The 15,516-nt window shown below is 41.2% G+C and overlaps 1 protein-coding gene across 7 annotated transcripts in view; it reads left to right on the top strand.

Annotated features, from left to right (window-relative positions):
* DCUN1D3 (defective in cullin neddylation 1 domain containing 3) overlaps window positions 1–13,463 on the top strand; it is a 31,508-nt gene extending 18,045 nt beyond the window's left edge. For all 7 annotated transcript variants that reach the window (XM_006273687.4, XM_059716250.1, XM_019494635.2 and 4 more), the window contains 2 exons: window positions 1,662–2,194; window positions 5,845–13,463. In XM_006273687.4, coding sequence (XP_006273749.1) covers window positions 1,764–2,194; window positions 5,845–6,328 — 915 coding nt within the window. In that variant the 5' untranslated portion in view covers window positions 1,662–1,763 and the 3' untranslated portion in view covers window positions 6,329–13,463. The remainder of the gene's footprint in view (window positions 1–1,661; window positions 2,195–5,844) is intronic.
* The last annotated feature ends 2,053 nt before the right edge of the window (window positions 13,464–15,516 follow it).

Genomic DNA, 15,516 nt, shown 5'->3' with positions numbered 1-15,516 from the left:
TTAGACCAGATGTGCTGTTGAAACTCCCTTTGTAAGGGATTTGGGGTACTGGATACCATGTGTGCTCCCCTTGGTTGGTGTTTAAAACCAAAGCTTGTAATAAAAAGAATTAAACCTGCATTGAAGCTGTTGGAGGCTTTAATAGATCTCTTGCTTTTGTAGCTTCTAGGATAGCAATGGGGAAAAAATAAGACATTTGAGAAGTGATGCATAAAGATGAGCTGCATTGCCATGTGTGAACAGTGAAACTTGCCTTAGCTGCCACCACCAGCAAATGGTCAAGAGCAAGATAAAGGGTGAATGTATTGCACGTGTATTGCTGAGAAAAAAATAGATTAAACTGCTGGTGCTTTGGGATGACTTAAGTGGCTACTTAATGGAGTATCTTTTAGTCATTCCTCTTGAAGTTCATCTGTGGAAGGAATGTTTAAGTCTTGTCTGTATTTAAGGAGTTTGCCATAAAACCTCAGTGGAGATGTGTTCATACAGGTGAAAAACACAAACAACTTCCCCAAATGGAATAAGCTGTTTTGGCAAAGGACACTTTTGCAATATAACTGCATCTACATTCAGGTTTTTATTGGGGTAGCTGTGATTAGGAGCTTAGCCTTATTCTTTACACTCAAACATGGATCTGCCAACAACTAAAGTCAAGATTAAGCCTTTGTTTCTGAACAACTTTTTCAGCCCTTGGTACTTCTCTGGTAGCTAGCAATTATTCTCAAAATATTGGATCAGAAAAGAACACAACACAAGCTTCATGAATTTTCCTTCTTTGTATTTAGCCTTGGCTACTTGCCTCTTTCATCTGTCTAGTTGTAGGGAAAGAGAGGTATCAGGGGAGCTGGAATGGAAAGGTAGTACAGATCCAGTGGAGACAGCTGCCTAATTGACAGTGGGCAGGCAGATGCATCAGATGATTTTGATGGAAATAGCGTAGTTCATTTTGGAGTTTCTAATGAAAATAAGTGGTAAGTAAGTGTTGTTCCCCTTGCTCCCCCCTCCCCCCCAAACTGCCTCCTTCCCTTGAGGGACAGTGCTGGGTACTTGAAACAGTGTAGTCTTCCGTGACCAGTGAATGTCCCCTTACCATCTCCCTCTGCAAATATGCATCATGTAAACTGGAGAACAAAAAGCCAGACTTGAGCATTTGTCAGAAGCTGATAACAGCCAAGTAAATGATGATGCTTCAGACTGAATGTTGAATGTCCTTGGGTTTTCTTGCTTTGGTTGACAGCACTTTATGTTCTATTTAGAAAGTAACTCTCTGAACTTAAAAAAAAAAAAAAAAAAAAAAAAAAAAAAAGCATTTCCCTTAAAATATTTCTGGGTTGGAGTAGTCTGCCTTGATGAATTCTGCACATGAATCAACCTCTTTGTAACCTATGTTACAGTAAGAATTTTAGGAATTTCCTTTATTAGGACCCGTTAGTGTACTGTAGCCAGTGAGCGAGCTGCACAGATTTCTAGGTAAAGCAGCTTGAAATTTTATAGCGCATGCTATAGCGTTCTCTATACTCTCTTCAGTAAGCAAAGTTTAAATATCCTGAAATTGGCCTCTTGTCACTCTCTTGTGAATGTTATGCCACCGTCAACTAATTCATTGTTTGCTGCGGTGGAGGGTGGAAAACAATGAGTTGATTTTTAAACCTTATTTTCAGGTTAGTCAACTTCCACTGATGGCATGTTGAAGTTTAGTGAACAGCAGCTGAGCGGGTGTGTGACTGGAAGGGGACTGCTCTAAAAGCTGGGCTTGCAGCAACATGGGCCAGTGTGTCACTAAGTGCAAGAACCCTTCTTCCACCCTTGGCAGCAAGAATGGAGAGAGGGAGTCCAGCAGCAAGTCGCACAGCAAAAAAAGTGCAGTCCACAAGGAAGAACACCCCTCAGTATGTGGGAAATCCTCTGGGGATATACTTGTCAACGGGACAAAGAAAATGGATGCTGCTGTAGAATCTAGTCAACCTCCGACTTTCTCTGGTGATGCAAAGAAAGAGCCTGTTTCTGGTGCAGAAGAGTCTTCACTCCAAAGGATCGGGGAGTTATTTAGGAGATATAAGGATGAACGTGAAGATGCCATCCTGGAAGAAGGCATGGAACGTTTTTGCAATGACCTCTGTGTTGACCCCACTGAATTTAAAGTGCTAGTCTTGGCTTGGAAGTTCCAGGCAGCTACCATGTGCAAATTTACAAGGTTAGTTCCTATGGCACTTCACATTTTCAAATGTATCTGATCTTGTATGTACTAGAGCGAAACCCCTTTGGCCTTCTTTGCCCTTGCCTTTTGTCAGTTAAAATTTGAACAAAGGTGTTCTTGGCAGTGGCAAAGAAGTGGCATTGTCTTGAACGTGCCTCTGTGCTTGGAGGCATGCTGTGCTATAGCAGTAGACCACCTGAAAAGTACATTGGATATATCTGACCATCAGTTTTTACTATCTCCAGTAGCATCCTAATAGCAATGTTGGGCATTGAAACTAATTTCTACATTTTCAATACAAATAATAGATGGGTTATGTCTTTAACCTGCCACTGACTAACCATTGCAATATTTGTCATTATCTTCTGATGAGCAGAATACAGTGATCTTGTTTTCTAAGTGAGACTGAGGCTGCCAGTGTTTCTTGGAATTTAATTTGCAAAAACGCCAGTAATTTGGGTAAAACACTTTTGCTTTTTGCATTTTCATGTAGCAGCAGTGATACTCTTCAGAACTGTGTATACAGCCATGCTGGAATAATCCTTCTCTGAGGTGGATGGTGACAGTCAGATTTTATAATAAACTTGATACTGTTGGAGAGAGAACCTCCCCCAAGGGCATGGGACAGATTCCTAATTACAGAAAAAAAGATGAAGCTCATTCCCCCTGCTTCTCCTCCCTCTCCCATGTACAGGCAAGAACAGATGGGTCCTCCCTTAAGAGTCTTATCTGCACTTCATGAGAGAGGATGAAACTTGTATTCTGATGAACAGAGATCTGATTTGATGAGTTATGTAACTTTACTCACAGCATGCATGATTTCAAAGGATTTCCATTCTTTTGCATAACAGTACTAGTCTGGATCATATTAGATGGGTGGCTGTCAGCTAGGGTGCTGTAGGTGTCCCAAATGACTACAGCACATGAGCGTCCTCCTGCCTGCATTGGGGTGCTCTGATGATGACCCCAAAGCAGGCAGGAGAGCTGGCTGGTGCTACGGTGATTCCTGGTCTGCCTCCTCTCCCATGCTTATCGCAGAGGTACGGGGAACAGTTCCACCTGTTGCATGTGCCTATTCCTGGGAGATGCCCTGCAGGCTCAGATCAGAGCCAGCTGGTGCTGCAGCCTTCCTGGCTGCGTGGCAGGCATACAGGGCACTTTCGCCTGGTCGTGGTGGCAGTGCCAGCACCCAGGCTGAGAGCCATCTAGTTAAGGCAGTGGATTTCAGTCCAGAGGAGCCATGTGGTGTAACTGAAGGAGATTCATACAAAATCTCATTCATTACAGGACATTAAACAAATTCTGTATTAAATCCCCAGGCAGATGCAGTTAGCTCACTGTTTAAACAAGCAGAGCTATAGACACAGTATCCCAGATTTACTAAGGTTTGGTGTGGTTTTGTTTTTTGTTTTTTGTTTTTAAATCTGATCAAAGTCACTAACAGTTTAAAAAAAAAAACAAAACACTGCACGGAATATCTGCTTTTAACTCATATGCTGCTCTGTTCCAGCTGATTAAAAATTGTAAGTCCTAGTTGGAGAGAAGGATCTTGAACAGCTGCAAAGCAGGAGAGAGAATAGTATTGGTTTAAGGCTGGCTGATTTTAAGATATTTTGGTCAATCAGGTTCACCTCCCCCTTTCTATGCCTCAGTGTACTTTCTATAGGAAACGCATGAAGCATATTGCAGTAGTTCAGTGGTTTTCAGCTAGGGGTGCTGCCACATTCAAAAAAAGTTGTGGAGGGTGTGGCTGGACTCTAAAAAGGTTGAGAATTGCTGCATTGGAAATTAGAGGTTGGACTTCCCTGTATAGCAATACCAACAAGGTCAGACTTACTCTTACTATTCTGTCCAGAGAAGAAATGGCATTCCCAAGTGTGAAGGCCTTCCTCCTCCTAATGGAAGGCAGATTTCCTCTTAGCATGTTTTTCAATAATTCACTGAATAGGGTGAAATAGCACAGGGGTGGGAAGAGAAGGTGTCTAAATTCCCTGGTATGTCAGATCCTGAATCTAGCCATAGTTAATTCAGCCCTTTGTCCATTGTGCCATGTGCAAAGAGGGGGTAGGGGTTTGTGGGGGGGGGGGGGGGGGGTTGTGTCTTTTTGTCATCTCTGCCTGGGAGCTTAAAATCCCCATTCCTCTTATGAAAAGTAGGGATTTGTCCTGGTGCTGTCACTGAATTTTGTGTTGTGTGCTCTATTTTAAATGGTTGCATCTGCCTCTTCAGAGGTGGCAGTACCTTACTGATGCTGCTCTATATTCTCTTAGCATGGATTGTGCATGGGAATTTGAGAAACTGCAGAAATACGCATCTTGTGACAAAGTTGCTTCATGAGCACTCTTCATAATGTGCTTTTAGCAGATTCTGCTGCGGCAGCGTATAGCACCTAACGTCATGCTTGGCACTTAATTTGTGATTGAAACACTTTGTCCCCTGCCTGCTTGCTTTCCCCAAAATAAGTGGGCAGGGAGATGGCCCCTCTCTTGTAGGATTAAGGATTCCCGAGCCTTAAATGCAATCCTCCTATTAATTTAAAACCCTTGACTATGTGCATGGCTTTTTTACTGGCATGATGGCTGTGGGGAGAGAGTAAGGGAGGAGGTGTAACAAGGCTTCTACAGGGTTTCAACTGACCATTAGGATGTCTCCATTCAGGAGTATTTTAATACTCCTAGCTATCCACTGTTGAGGGGGGTCTCCCATGTGGCAGAAGGTTACATGCCATCTGCCTTGGCTTGGATGAACTGTGGCTCCAAGTACAACTTTGATTTCTGGTTTAAACGGAATGGGAAGATTGCACTGCTAATCCCACCCCCAAACTAAAATCCTAGTGTCCGATTGTGGCTGCTTGCTATCATGAAACTTAATCATGGGCACTGGGAAGGTCAAAGGGATGCGTATCCGGAGCCCTTTGCCTTTAGACAATCAGGTTAAAAATGGCCTCCGATTCTCATGCTTGAAAACCAAGTGTATGTGGTTGTCCAGTTGCCTATGTGAGTTGATGTGACTGATCATCTTCTGATCAGTCTTGGAAGGTGACCTTATCGGTCATCATGATTGCAAGACGAGGCCACCAGTTTTGGCAGAGGACCCAAAGGCTGAAGGACCAACGCAGTTGAACTACTGTCTTGCCCCTTGAAGATGCTGCAGTGCAGTGTTTCGACACCTAGGATAGCTTAAACTGATGCTGCCTGTTCTGTACGTAATTGTGGGGGGGGGAAGAAATGAAGCTTTCAAGCTCATCAGTCTGGCATTTTTCCAGTACTAAATTCTCTTAAAAATAGAGAGGTCCAGTCGGTCAGTAATGAAGGGCACAAAGTATACTGCCTTTCAGATGTTAATGGCATCTCAGTGGTACAGACTTTTAAGTGTGCTGTGAATTTGTATTCGGAAGCAACTAGAAACTTTTTTGAATTTGCATTTCACCCTGAACAAGCTGTTTAGCAGCTTTTGGTACCAAGTTGTAAATACTTCAGAGGAGAAGTAGAGGATGCTGAATTTTGCAGTACTTAGTTTGTGCTATGCTGACTTTATCAAAAGAAGCCATTTGCGGGAGGGTGCTTTGTTTATTCTGTGTGTAGCTGTTAACAGATATTCTCATTAAAGGTTTTTGGGTTTTTTCGTTTGTTTGTTTTTGCTAATAGGAAGGAGTTCTTTGAGGGCTGCAAAGCAATAAATGCGGACAGCATCGATGGCATTTGTGCTAGGTTCCCCAGCCTCTTAAATGAAGCCAAACAAGAAGATAAATTCAAGGATCTCTATCGTTTCACCTTTCAATTTGGCCTGGACTCTGAAGAAGGACAGAGGTCGTTACATCGGGAAATAGCCATTGCCCTTTGGAAGTTAGTTTTCACGCAGAATAAACCCCCTATATTGGACCAGTGGCTAAACTTCCTAATTGAGAACCCCTCAGGAATCAAGGGAATCTCCCGGGACACGTGGAACATGTTTCTAAATTTTACTCAGGTGATTGGACCAGATCTTAGCAACTACAGTGAAGATGAGGCCTGGCCTAGCCTCTTCGACACCTTTGTGGAGTGGGAAATGGAACGAAGGAAAAAGGAAGAGGAAACCAAATGTATTACATCTTCAGACACGGAGGGTCTGTGTCCAGAAGAACAGACTTAACAGCATTTGCGCAGCAGTGACACAACCAGCCTGTTGCCCTTTTGTTTAGTGTAAACTCTGGACTTTTCTGGAAATTACTGAGGCTCCAGATTTTTCTACTTTACACCTTTCTCTGCCTTGTATTCGAAAGGGCTCTAAAATGCTGTATCATGTTTTAGGCACTTTCTTAATTTTGGTTATTCCTTTTACTCTTGTCCTGAAATATTTGACCCTGGCTACAAGTTAAACAGTTGTGGGGGTTTTTTGTTTTGTGTGTGTGTTTTTGTTTTGTTTTTTTTTGTTTTGTTTTTAAGCTTTCAGATTAGTAAATTGTCTGACATTTCTTGCACAATGTAGATCTTTTTGTTAGGTTAAATTAACATTGCTAAATTATACAGTGCCAGATTTTCAGTTTTGCGTACTACATCTATCAGGGCAGGTCTGTACTGTGTGTAGTGCTGTTTACATTGTTGAAATTTTAGGCTGTAATAATAATTTTGAAGTTTTATACCAGGATGAATAGCAGTGTTAACTGTTAACTACAAATGCATTAATTCCAGATAATGGGGCTAGAAAAACAATGTAAGCAACAGCTTTTTGTAATACAGCTAACTCCCATTTTAAGCTAACTCTCAGTAAAGTGAGTCCAGGTTATTCCCCTTTTTGGTGAGTATTTAACTAAAGCTTTGCCTTTTGTTTATTAAACTATATTGTACTTGTCAGCCAATTGAGTGCAAAATAACACTTTATATCCAAAATCATTAGTATGCCGCGCACAACAGAGCAGCACTACCTCAGTTTTATTGGAAGTAGGTGTTCTTTATGAACTTTGATTTCTTTTGAAGTTGTATTTTCTTGACTACATGAAAATACCTTTATTTGCCTAGAAGAGCCAAAGGTTCTGCTTCTTAACATTGGAAAACATTAACAAATGCATAATATTGCCTCCAAGGAAAACTGTGGTGTAACTGCTTTAACTTGTTTGACTTGTACTGAAAAGTATTATCAACTTACTTGCCTGGCAAGTGCAGTATGCCTGCACAGGAACCACCTCTGCATTAATGATGAGAAACCAATTTTTAAAACCTATATTTAATTGCTAAACCATCGCTAACGCTCCATATTCACTGGAGCAAAACCATTGGCACCTGATGACAAAGTGAATTTCTTAATGTGTTTTTAATGACAGCAGTGTAGGCAAGTCATTTTTAGATTGATTTAATTATGTTTAAATAGGACTCAATTTATTATTTTAAATTACCTGTATTGGGATTATTTACCTGTTGAAACTGTTGTGATCTGAAAAGGGAGTTTTATTAACACTGGTTGAAATGGTTTTTTGGGGCGGTTTTTTTTTGGTTATTGACGCTACCTTTTTTTTAATTTTAGTATATCAGGTTTTTTAACACTTTTTGGTAAAAGGGATAATAGCTAAGGTTTCTGTCAAGCTAAACGTTGGCGCCATGTATATTTGATACACTTCCATTATACGTCTGTCTTTCAGACTAGCATTTCCAGGTCATAAAATGGCTTCTATTAAAAAAAAAACAACACAAAAAACAGCAAAACCCCAACCAAATAATGATCAATTTAGTCCATATTATGTAGCTGCTTCTGCTGTAGGATTTTTAAAGATAAATCCAAGTGAAGTCTTGCCACTGGCTCTGCTAACATGCAGTCCAACGCACATGCAGAGCTTCAAGGGCTCCCTGCGGGTGTCCCACCCACAAGGCCCTGGCATAATACTGGGGTGCCTGCGAGTGGATCTCAGCATTGGATCTCTGGTTTAAGATCCTAATCACTAAACAGACCTGAGAAGCTAAAAGAGTCTTTAAAAAAAACAAACAAACAAGCTCAGACTTAATCTTTTTCATCCACTGTTATGAGAGTTCAGTGCTTTTATAAGCGACTGTTAGGAACATGTGAAGTTGTCAGGGAAACAAGTGTAGGTCCTGTTTCAGGTGCAACTGAGGTCATCAACTTTCAGAAGAATTGCTGAGGCCTGAATTTGTTTTTTGGTAGGTAAATACACCCTGAAACTTTACCTGCACTTGTATGTAGCTGTACCAGCTAATCCTCCTAATGAAGACAGTTATATCAGCCAGGCAGTGCTTTTGGTCATTATAGCTTAGTCTGGTTGGGTCAGCAAAATTGAGCAAAACTCTCTTGCAAAAAACTGGTCGGGCTTTTGCTGGCACAGATAAGATGCATCATACCCCAACAAACCCTGCTCTGCTGCCAAAATTTCTGCGTGTATCTGGTTTGAGAGCAAACGTGGAGGCTCTTTCTTTGTAAGTTTAAGGCTACACATGCATTCTGTTAGGGATTCTGTCTTGTCTAGTTTATTTGATCACTTCACTTCCTCCTAAGAAAACTCAGTGTGAAGACAGGCTGCTTAGTGTGTACTGCCTGTGTGTGCACACATACTTGTTACTAGCAATGCACATAATACTGCAGTGCATCCAAAAGTTAATTGCCATGAAACTCAAGTGCATTTTAAGGAAAATGCATTTATCTTGTGGTCTGGCCTGACTGGATTAGGACAAGGAGCTAAATGTATAGTACACCAATGCCTGACCATTCAGTACTTCTGTGGAGCTGCCCCTAGCGCTCTACCTTGGCGAACAACCCCATATTCCACATGAAGGGGAGAAATTTTGTTTTTACAGTGGGATGGAGTGCAAATCTGGGTGGCTTGGCTCCTATGCTGTCCTAACAAAATGAAGGCTTTGTTCTGTCTGAGAGCCACCTAGCAGGAATCAGTTTGGGAGTAAAAAGCTTCTAACACTAGCTGAGTGGATTTATCCAGAAAGGAGCTGTCATTTGAAGTTGAGATTTAAATTCTTCTTTTAGCTTGACAAGAGACACAAAACAGTCAGGGCTGTCACTTTAAACTTGATATGGGCCGGGAATGACAAGAGCTAAGTGTAATGATGTGTTCTTGGGGTTGTGCAGCACTTACACAATGGCATGCAGGAGGCAGTGTCAGAACTTGCTCTGGATTGTCTACACATCCAAACTAACTTGCTTTTTATGTCAGTGTATCACCCATGGGATTGGGGTTCTGTACATGTTTCTGGGAACCATTCGTTAACATTGGAGCCTTGGAAATCCGCTTGTTTAATGGTTGAACTGTGAATTTCTGTGGAATAGGCCAAATATTGACACACTTTCATTTTTATATCTATTTTAATCTTGAAAGTGTAGAGGGGGTTATATGGGCATGATGCTGATCAAATTTTCAAAACCATTAGAATTATTTTTGTGTTACTCATTTGGAAAAAAACAACAGATAAAACTTGATGCATGAAATGAAACTGCTGCATCTTGGGGTAAGTAGCTGTAGATATGCATTTTGACAGTTTTAGTAATATACTGGAAAACTGGTCTGAGATCCAAGCTCTGTGGCATTTTATTGCCTTCCCTTTCACACTTGATATGACTTGTGTGGACTTCAGTGCCCCAATCCTGATCAATAAATACTTGAGTTTGGACAGCTTCCCAGTAGTGTGGTTCACAACACCTTTTGAATTCAACATCCCAAATCTGTTGAGGCCTGACCCTGCAGCTCCTTTGACTTTGTGGCAATACTTGCATGAGTCAAGATGCATGTAAGGATCAGCAGGATCAAGGCCATAGAATTGCAGTCAGGACCATGGGAATGTATTCAAGGAGACTGTGTTGAATTTTGTGAATCTGTTTGTTGCTAGTGATGTTGTAAATGGGGTGTTTAATATGGCACCATTGTAACACAATAACCAGAGGAAAATGGAAAGCTAAGCCTCTGGTAGATCACTAGAAACAGTAACTTGTCAAACCTGAATTTTCCAAAATGTCTGCAAACCAGGAGTGTTGTCCTTGGTATTGATAGAACACTGTCAATATGAATATCCCATTTCCATAATATAAAATCTCTAACCTTCATTTACAAACAAATATGCAACAAAGTCCAACAAGGAAATGCTGTCTTGGTATTTAAAACTGCTTCACCTTTGACATCATGTTTGTCCACTGAAACAGTCTTTCCTTTTCATAGGCACTGACTGCCTTTTCCACTTCTAGGTCTTGCAGCCTTGTGTCCTAAAGCATGGTGTCAACAGTGCTTTCAGTTTGGGAACTCAACCCTGCGGCTCACTTACAATGAAACGGGCATGCTAAAAATGCACTTCTGGTGCTACATCCATCAGAATTCTTCATTTTACTGTTCCACTAAGATTTATTTATTGAAAAATAACTTGTGTCAATGCTGGATATCTGTTGAAGTTAGCTGTTAATTTAATGTCGGAGCCTCTGGATCCAGACGGTCGCTCTGCAATGTAAATAATTCACCAGACTCTGACACAGAAGGCTGTAACTCAATTCACCTTGTAGTATGTGGGCACTCATTAGATATACTGACCAGTTACTGTTCTTTTAGGATTCTGTCTGCATAACTGCTGCATCATTATATTGACATAAGTTTGATACTATCTGTTTCTTAAGTTCACTGCAGTATTTGGTATACTGCTAGTATTTTGCATGTGACTGACCATTCCCAGGAATTAAAAAACCAACAACAAAAGTCCAGCTGCTGGACAAATTAAGGGCACTCCAGATGTTTTGTTCCAGAAAGTAAGAGTGATTTGAGCTACTGTGTGGTAAAAGGCTTTTGCTTGTGGCTCTTCCCTGTTGCGGCTATCCTCATGCAGAGGATAGTGAAAAGCCATTTCCTAAGAGTGAACTATAGACCTTTTTCAGTCTATTCCTTTGAAAATTATAATCTACAACACCATGGGGTAGCATTTCTTCAGAGGAAAAATATTACTCTCTGGTTCCATGTTAGGCTGCAAGTGCAGCATTTTTTGTAGTTCTGTTTAATTTAGCTTAAAAATCTATGTCCATCCTCCATGTCTTCCCAAGACCAATGCCTTGTTCAACACAGATTTATATTTCGAGCAAAGGTGAAAAACTGGCCTGATGCCATCTTCAGGAAGCTAACTCCTTGGTTTGGCAAACAATGCACTTGGCAGTCGTTTTCACAGGCCACAACTATCTGCTTCCCTGCTCAAAACCAATGTACATTTGATGCAGGTGTGGTTGTGCAAGACTTTCTCCAAACCAGAGTAAGAATGCCTTCCCTCAAGGGATGTGCAGCTCCTGCTGACCTGAAGCAATAGGCTGTGGGGGCTTGAAAGACTTGTCTTGCAAGCAGCTTGCCTTAAGCAATTGAATTTATAGCAGTTCTTCACTACTGTTGTAATCCTCTGCCTTTCCGGGTATTTGTTTTTATAAGCCTAAACTCTACGGGAGGCTGTACAATGTTTTTTAACTCCTACCTATGCATAATTGCACTCTTTCAAGAAGCCCTCTGAATATTTTCAGGAAACTTTATACACAGATAGAGGAAAAATATCATTCTTCAGTGGTCATGCTCTAACATGAATTTTTACTTAAGTTGTGTTTTATGAGCTAAGTTACCTGCTGTTGAATAAATATGTTTACTTGACTTTGCCATTCATGCAGTTACAGCTGCTGGTTCTTGTTTTGCTGTCCTGGGGTTGCTAAAGAGGGCAGGTTGTGCGTGACAGGTGACAATCTACATCTAATACCAGTAGAGTGCAAGGCTGGCTACTGATAGAGCTACATCTTATGCTTTCTCTTCTGAAAGGCTGTTTTAACCACAGATTGTGAAGGGATGGACTGGAAAGGGCAGGAGCAAATTGAGGCCATAATTCTGTTTACGCATCCATCCTAAGAAAGCAATGCAGTTTGCAGGCTTGGGCCCTCCATCTGCATTGTGAGTCCACATTGCTGCTACAGGCCTCCAGACTGATGCATCGCCGTGTATGCGAGGGGGTTCCAAGAACAAGGTCGAGGAAGCAGGTTGGGAGTGAAACGATCTGAAGAAAAGGATAATGGTGTAGTTTGTTCTCAAAATACTTAACATTTAGGTGGATCTGAGCCCAATATAGTCTTAATTTGCCCAAGAAGAATACTTTTTATATAGTTTATTTACCTCCAGGGAAATAATTTAAAGCAAATGTAAATTTGTACAGCTTTGGACAGTCATGTGGCTTTCACCTAAGTCACATGCACACTTCCTGGCTTAACTGAGCTTGGTTCTTTAGTGTGTCTAACTTTAGGTGTTTTACACAAGAAGTAGTAGGGGTTGTTGTCAAAGGTGGGGTAAGAATCGTGACAACTGCACCTCATTGCTACACAATGTGCCTGCTGTCTTTCAGATTTGTCTCCCAAGCTGTCCAGTGTCCTGTCTTGCAAGGTTTTGCCACCGGGAAAGGATGAGTGTGGTGTCTGTCTCCTGTCTCTGGAGTCTCACTCTTGTAGGCAAAATGCTGTCTGAAGCACTTTGGAAACTGAATTAGGGTGTTTTTTACTTCATTGCATTTTCTTTTAAGGGTCATGGCCAATTTGATACAGTCAGTTCAGGAAAACTTCCAGGTCCTACACTTGCTAATTTTGAGTTCCTTTGCCAATATGTATGGCTTTACCATTACTTTCTTACTGAATTCTTTTAGCTGTTGTTGCTGTGCAGAAGTCCAACAGAAGAAATGTAAGTCTCCTAGGCCAAATGTTGTTAAATGCACAAAGCCAATGAAAGTGGAGGATCTTTGAGTCCTAGCAAATTTGTGTAGCCCTGAAGTTGACTGTGTCCTTTTTTATTTTTATTTTATTAAAATAAGAGCATTAAATGCAGCCTGGTTATCTTAGTTCACTTTCTTTTCACTAGTTCATTCATTGCTGACTTCTAGAACTTGGCAGATGTATAGCTAAATATTTCAGTGGTGTTTTTTTGTCTTAATCCAATGGGTTTTTCATCTAACCTGTGAGGTTTCTAAGGTAAATTCTTTCGATTTTAAATTACTGATCCCTTAAAAAACCTTCAGTCACAGTGTATCTCCACTACTGTAGGTTTGTCATTGTTTCACAGTCCCTTGATTTCCTGCATTCCAGTAAGACTCAGTCCACTGGAAAGGGAAGTTGAAGAATTGCTCTCTGCTTTGCTGAGCGATTGAGTTCCATTTGGGTGTTTGTAATGCGCACTTTGGTGTTCAGTGGTTTGTGTGTAAAGCTTTTTGTACAAATGTCTTATTTAAAGTCTAAGTCCTTTTTACATGAATTTGCAATTAAAGGGAAAACTTTTATTTTTTTTCCTATCGATAGGATTGTTGCCAACATTATTCACTACGTCTACAACTTCTTGAATAGGATCCTGGATGTTTTGTAAACTTGCCACTTTTGCACTAAGGTGACTGCCACTGAATCACATATAAGAAAAGCAAGCTGCTTATGGTGCAGCAAATGATTTGCAAGGATGTAGTGGTTGCAGGCCTTGCTGCCAGGGCCCTGAACTTATGAGTCTTTGATCCAATTTCCATTGGCCTCCATGACTTAGGGTTTCCCTAGTCCCTCAGATGCGTTCTTGCATTGTAATAGGTTTTTTTAGTATGGGTTTGCAGGTGGGGAGCTCGTTCCTATTATTTGCTGCTGTAATGCTGCGAATGAATTCATTCCTTTCTATAGCTTTTATAGGTTGGGGCTGCTTTTCTAAAAAGAGAAGGATGGACTTCACGTCTGCTCATAATGCAGCCCAAGGAGCAGTTTCAGAACTTCCTAGTCTCCTTGTTCTACAGTTAGAGGGAGCTTTTACATCGCAGTTATAGGCACAAAGTCTCCATATTAAACTGCACTCCAGTGTCACATTCAATACTGCTCCCTGGGAAATCTTCCTTCCCACTTAAGGCAGCAGAAGTAGCAACAGCCTGGTTTGTCTTCCATCTTTGCCATTATATCTCCTTGGTTTCTTTCCTGCTGCTACTCCTAAGTTTTACCCTCTTGCTAGGACCATGCAATTTAAGGTTGACACTTTTTAAATGGTGTTTCTGGGCTCTGGAATTTAACAAGAGGCTGTTACACCTTGGTGTCGCTAGCACTGCTTTACACCTGGTTCCTGGTGAGAACATTCTAGCCTCATGACTAAAAATGCTTAGTTTCTGCCTAAAGCAAACACAGCTCAATGGATTTGGCCTGCATGCATGCTGTTTCTGCTATCTTTGTTGTCCTAGGTGGGTTTTTTTTCCTACTTCAAACATAGTAAGGGTTATTGTTAACTCATTGGATCAAATAGAAGACTTCTGTGCACCATCAGTTGCAGGAGGTATAGAAGAAAATTGATCTGCATAGATAGTAAAAATCTCTCTCAGCTCCTTGCAGTCAGTGGCTCCATTCATTTCCTTGCAAGGCAAAACCAAGTAAAATACTTGATCAGTAACCTGTATTCCCACATCTCTGGGGAAGAACAGTGAGGTGGGATGTCCCACTATCTACACAGACTCTTCTGGTTTACTTTTCATTTCAGAGGTGCTGCATTAAATGACATGGATGCTGCTAATCAGAAGGCAAGATGGGGATTTTTTGCCCTCTTCTAGAGAAAAGATGGCTTTGACTTGTACGTCTTTAAAGGAAGAATGTTGCTCTTAATAGAAAACTTTCTTCACTGCTGAATAACATTTTAGCTTTGCTGAAGCCTGATTTTTTTTTTTTTTAATTAATGTTTAGCAGCAAGTAGCTAAAGTGCAAGTGTGATCTGCTAAGTATGAATAAACTATCAGAAGAAAGGTAGAGCAATATCCTCTACTGTAAGAGGGACATAGCTGGGAAACCTACCCAAAAACTCCACTGTAGGCTGTCACCTTCTCCATTTGCAGCAGCTATAATGTGGTTTCCCACTCAAAGGGATAGAGTGAATCAGGCCTATTTAGTGCCATCATGGCTTTTACTCCCTTCCTCTACAGACCAAGTTACAGAATGAAAATAGCCCAAGCTGTGTGAATCGCCAGTCCCATCCTCCTAAGGCCAAAGTGCTTTGCTGTGAACGTAATAGTTCACTGGACAGGCCCAAGTCCCAGAGCAGCACAGTTCTTGTGCCTCACAGGTACAAGCTGACAAACAGCCTCTCCTGCCAGTGCAAATGAGTTCAGCACTAAGTGTTCAGCTCACAACTGCCTCTTCCTAACAAGTCACTTAACGGCATTAAATCTTTGTTTCATCAGAGCCATTCAGCTTTTGGGCAAACTGACTGACTCTAGCAACCTGCTTCTCTCTCAGCATTATCTGCTCACACAAATACACCATCCCAAGCATTCAGTCTGGCTAGCTGCTGTGGAAAGCATGCCAAAACACCAAGAGTTAATGGAAAACATTTGCTGCTG

Source organism: Alligator mississippiensis, chromosome 13 (genome assembly GCF_030867095.1).
Source record: "Alligator mississippiensis isolate rAllMis1 chromosome 13, rAllMis1, whole genome shotgun sequence".
NCBI lineage: Eukaryota > Metazoa > Chordata > Crocodylia > Alligatoridae > Alligator > Alligator mississippiensis.
The sequence above is the reverse complement of the archived record's forward strand: the minus strand, read 5'-3'. Positions and strand labels throughout refer to the sequence as shown.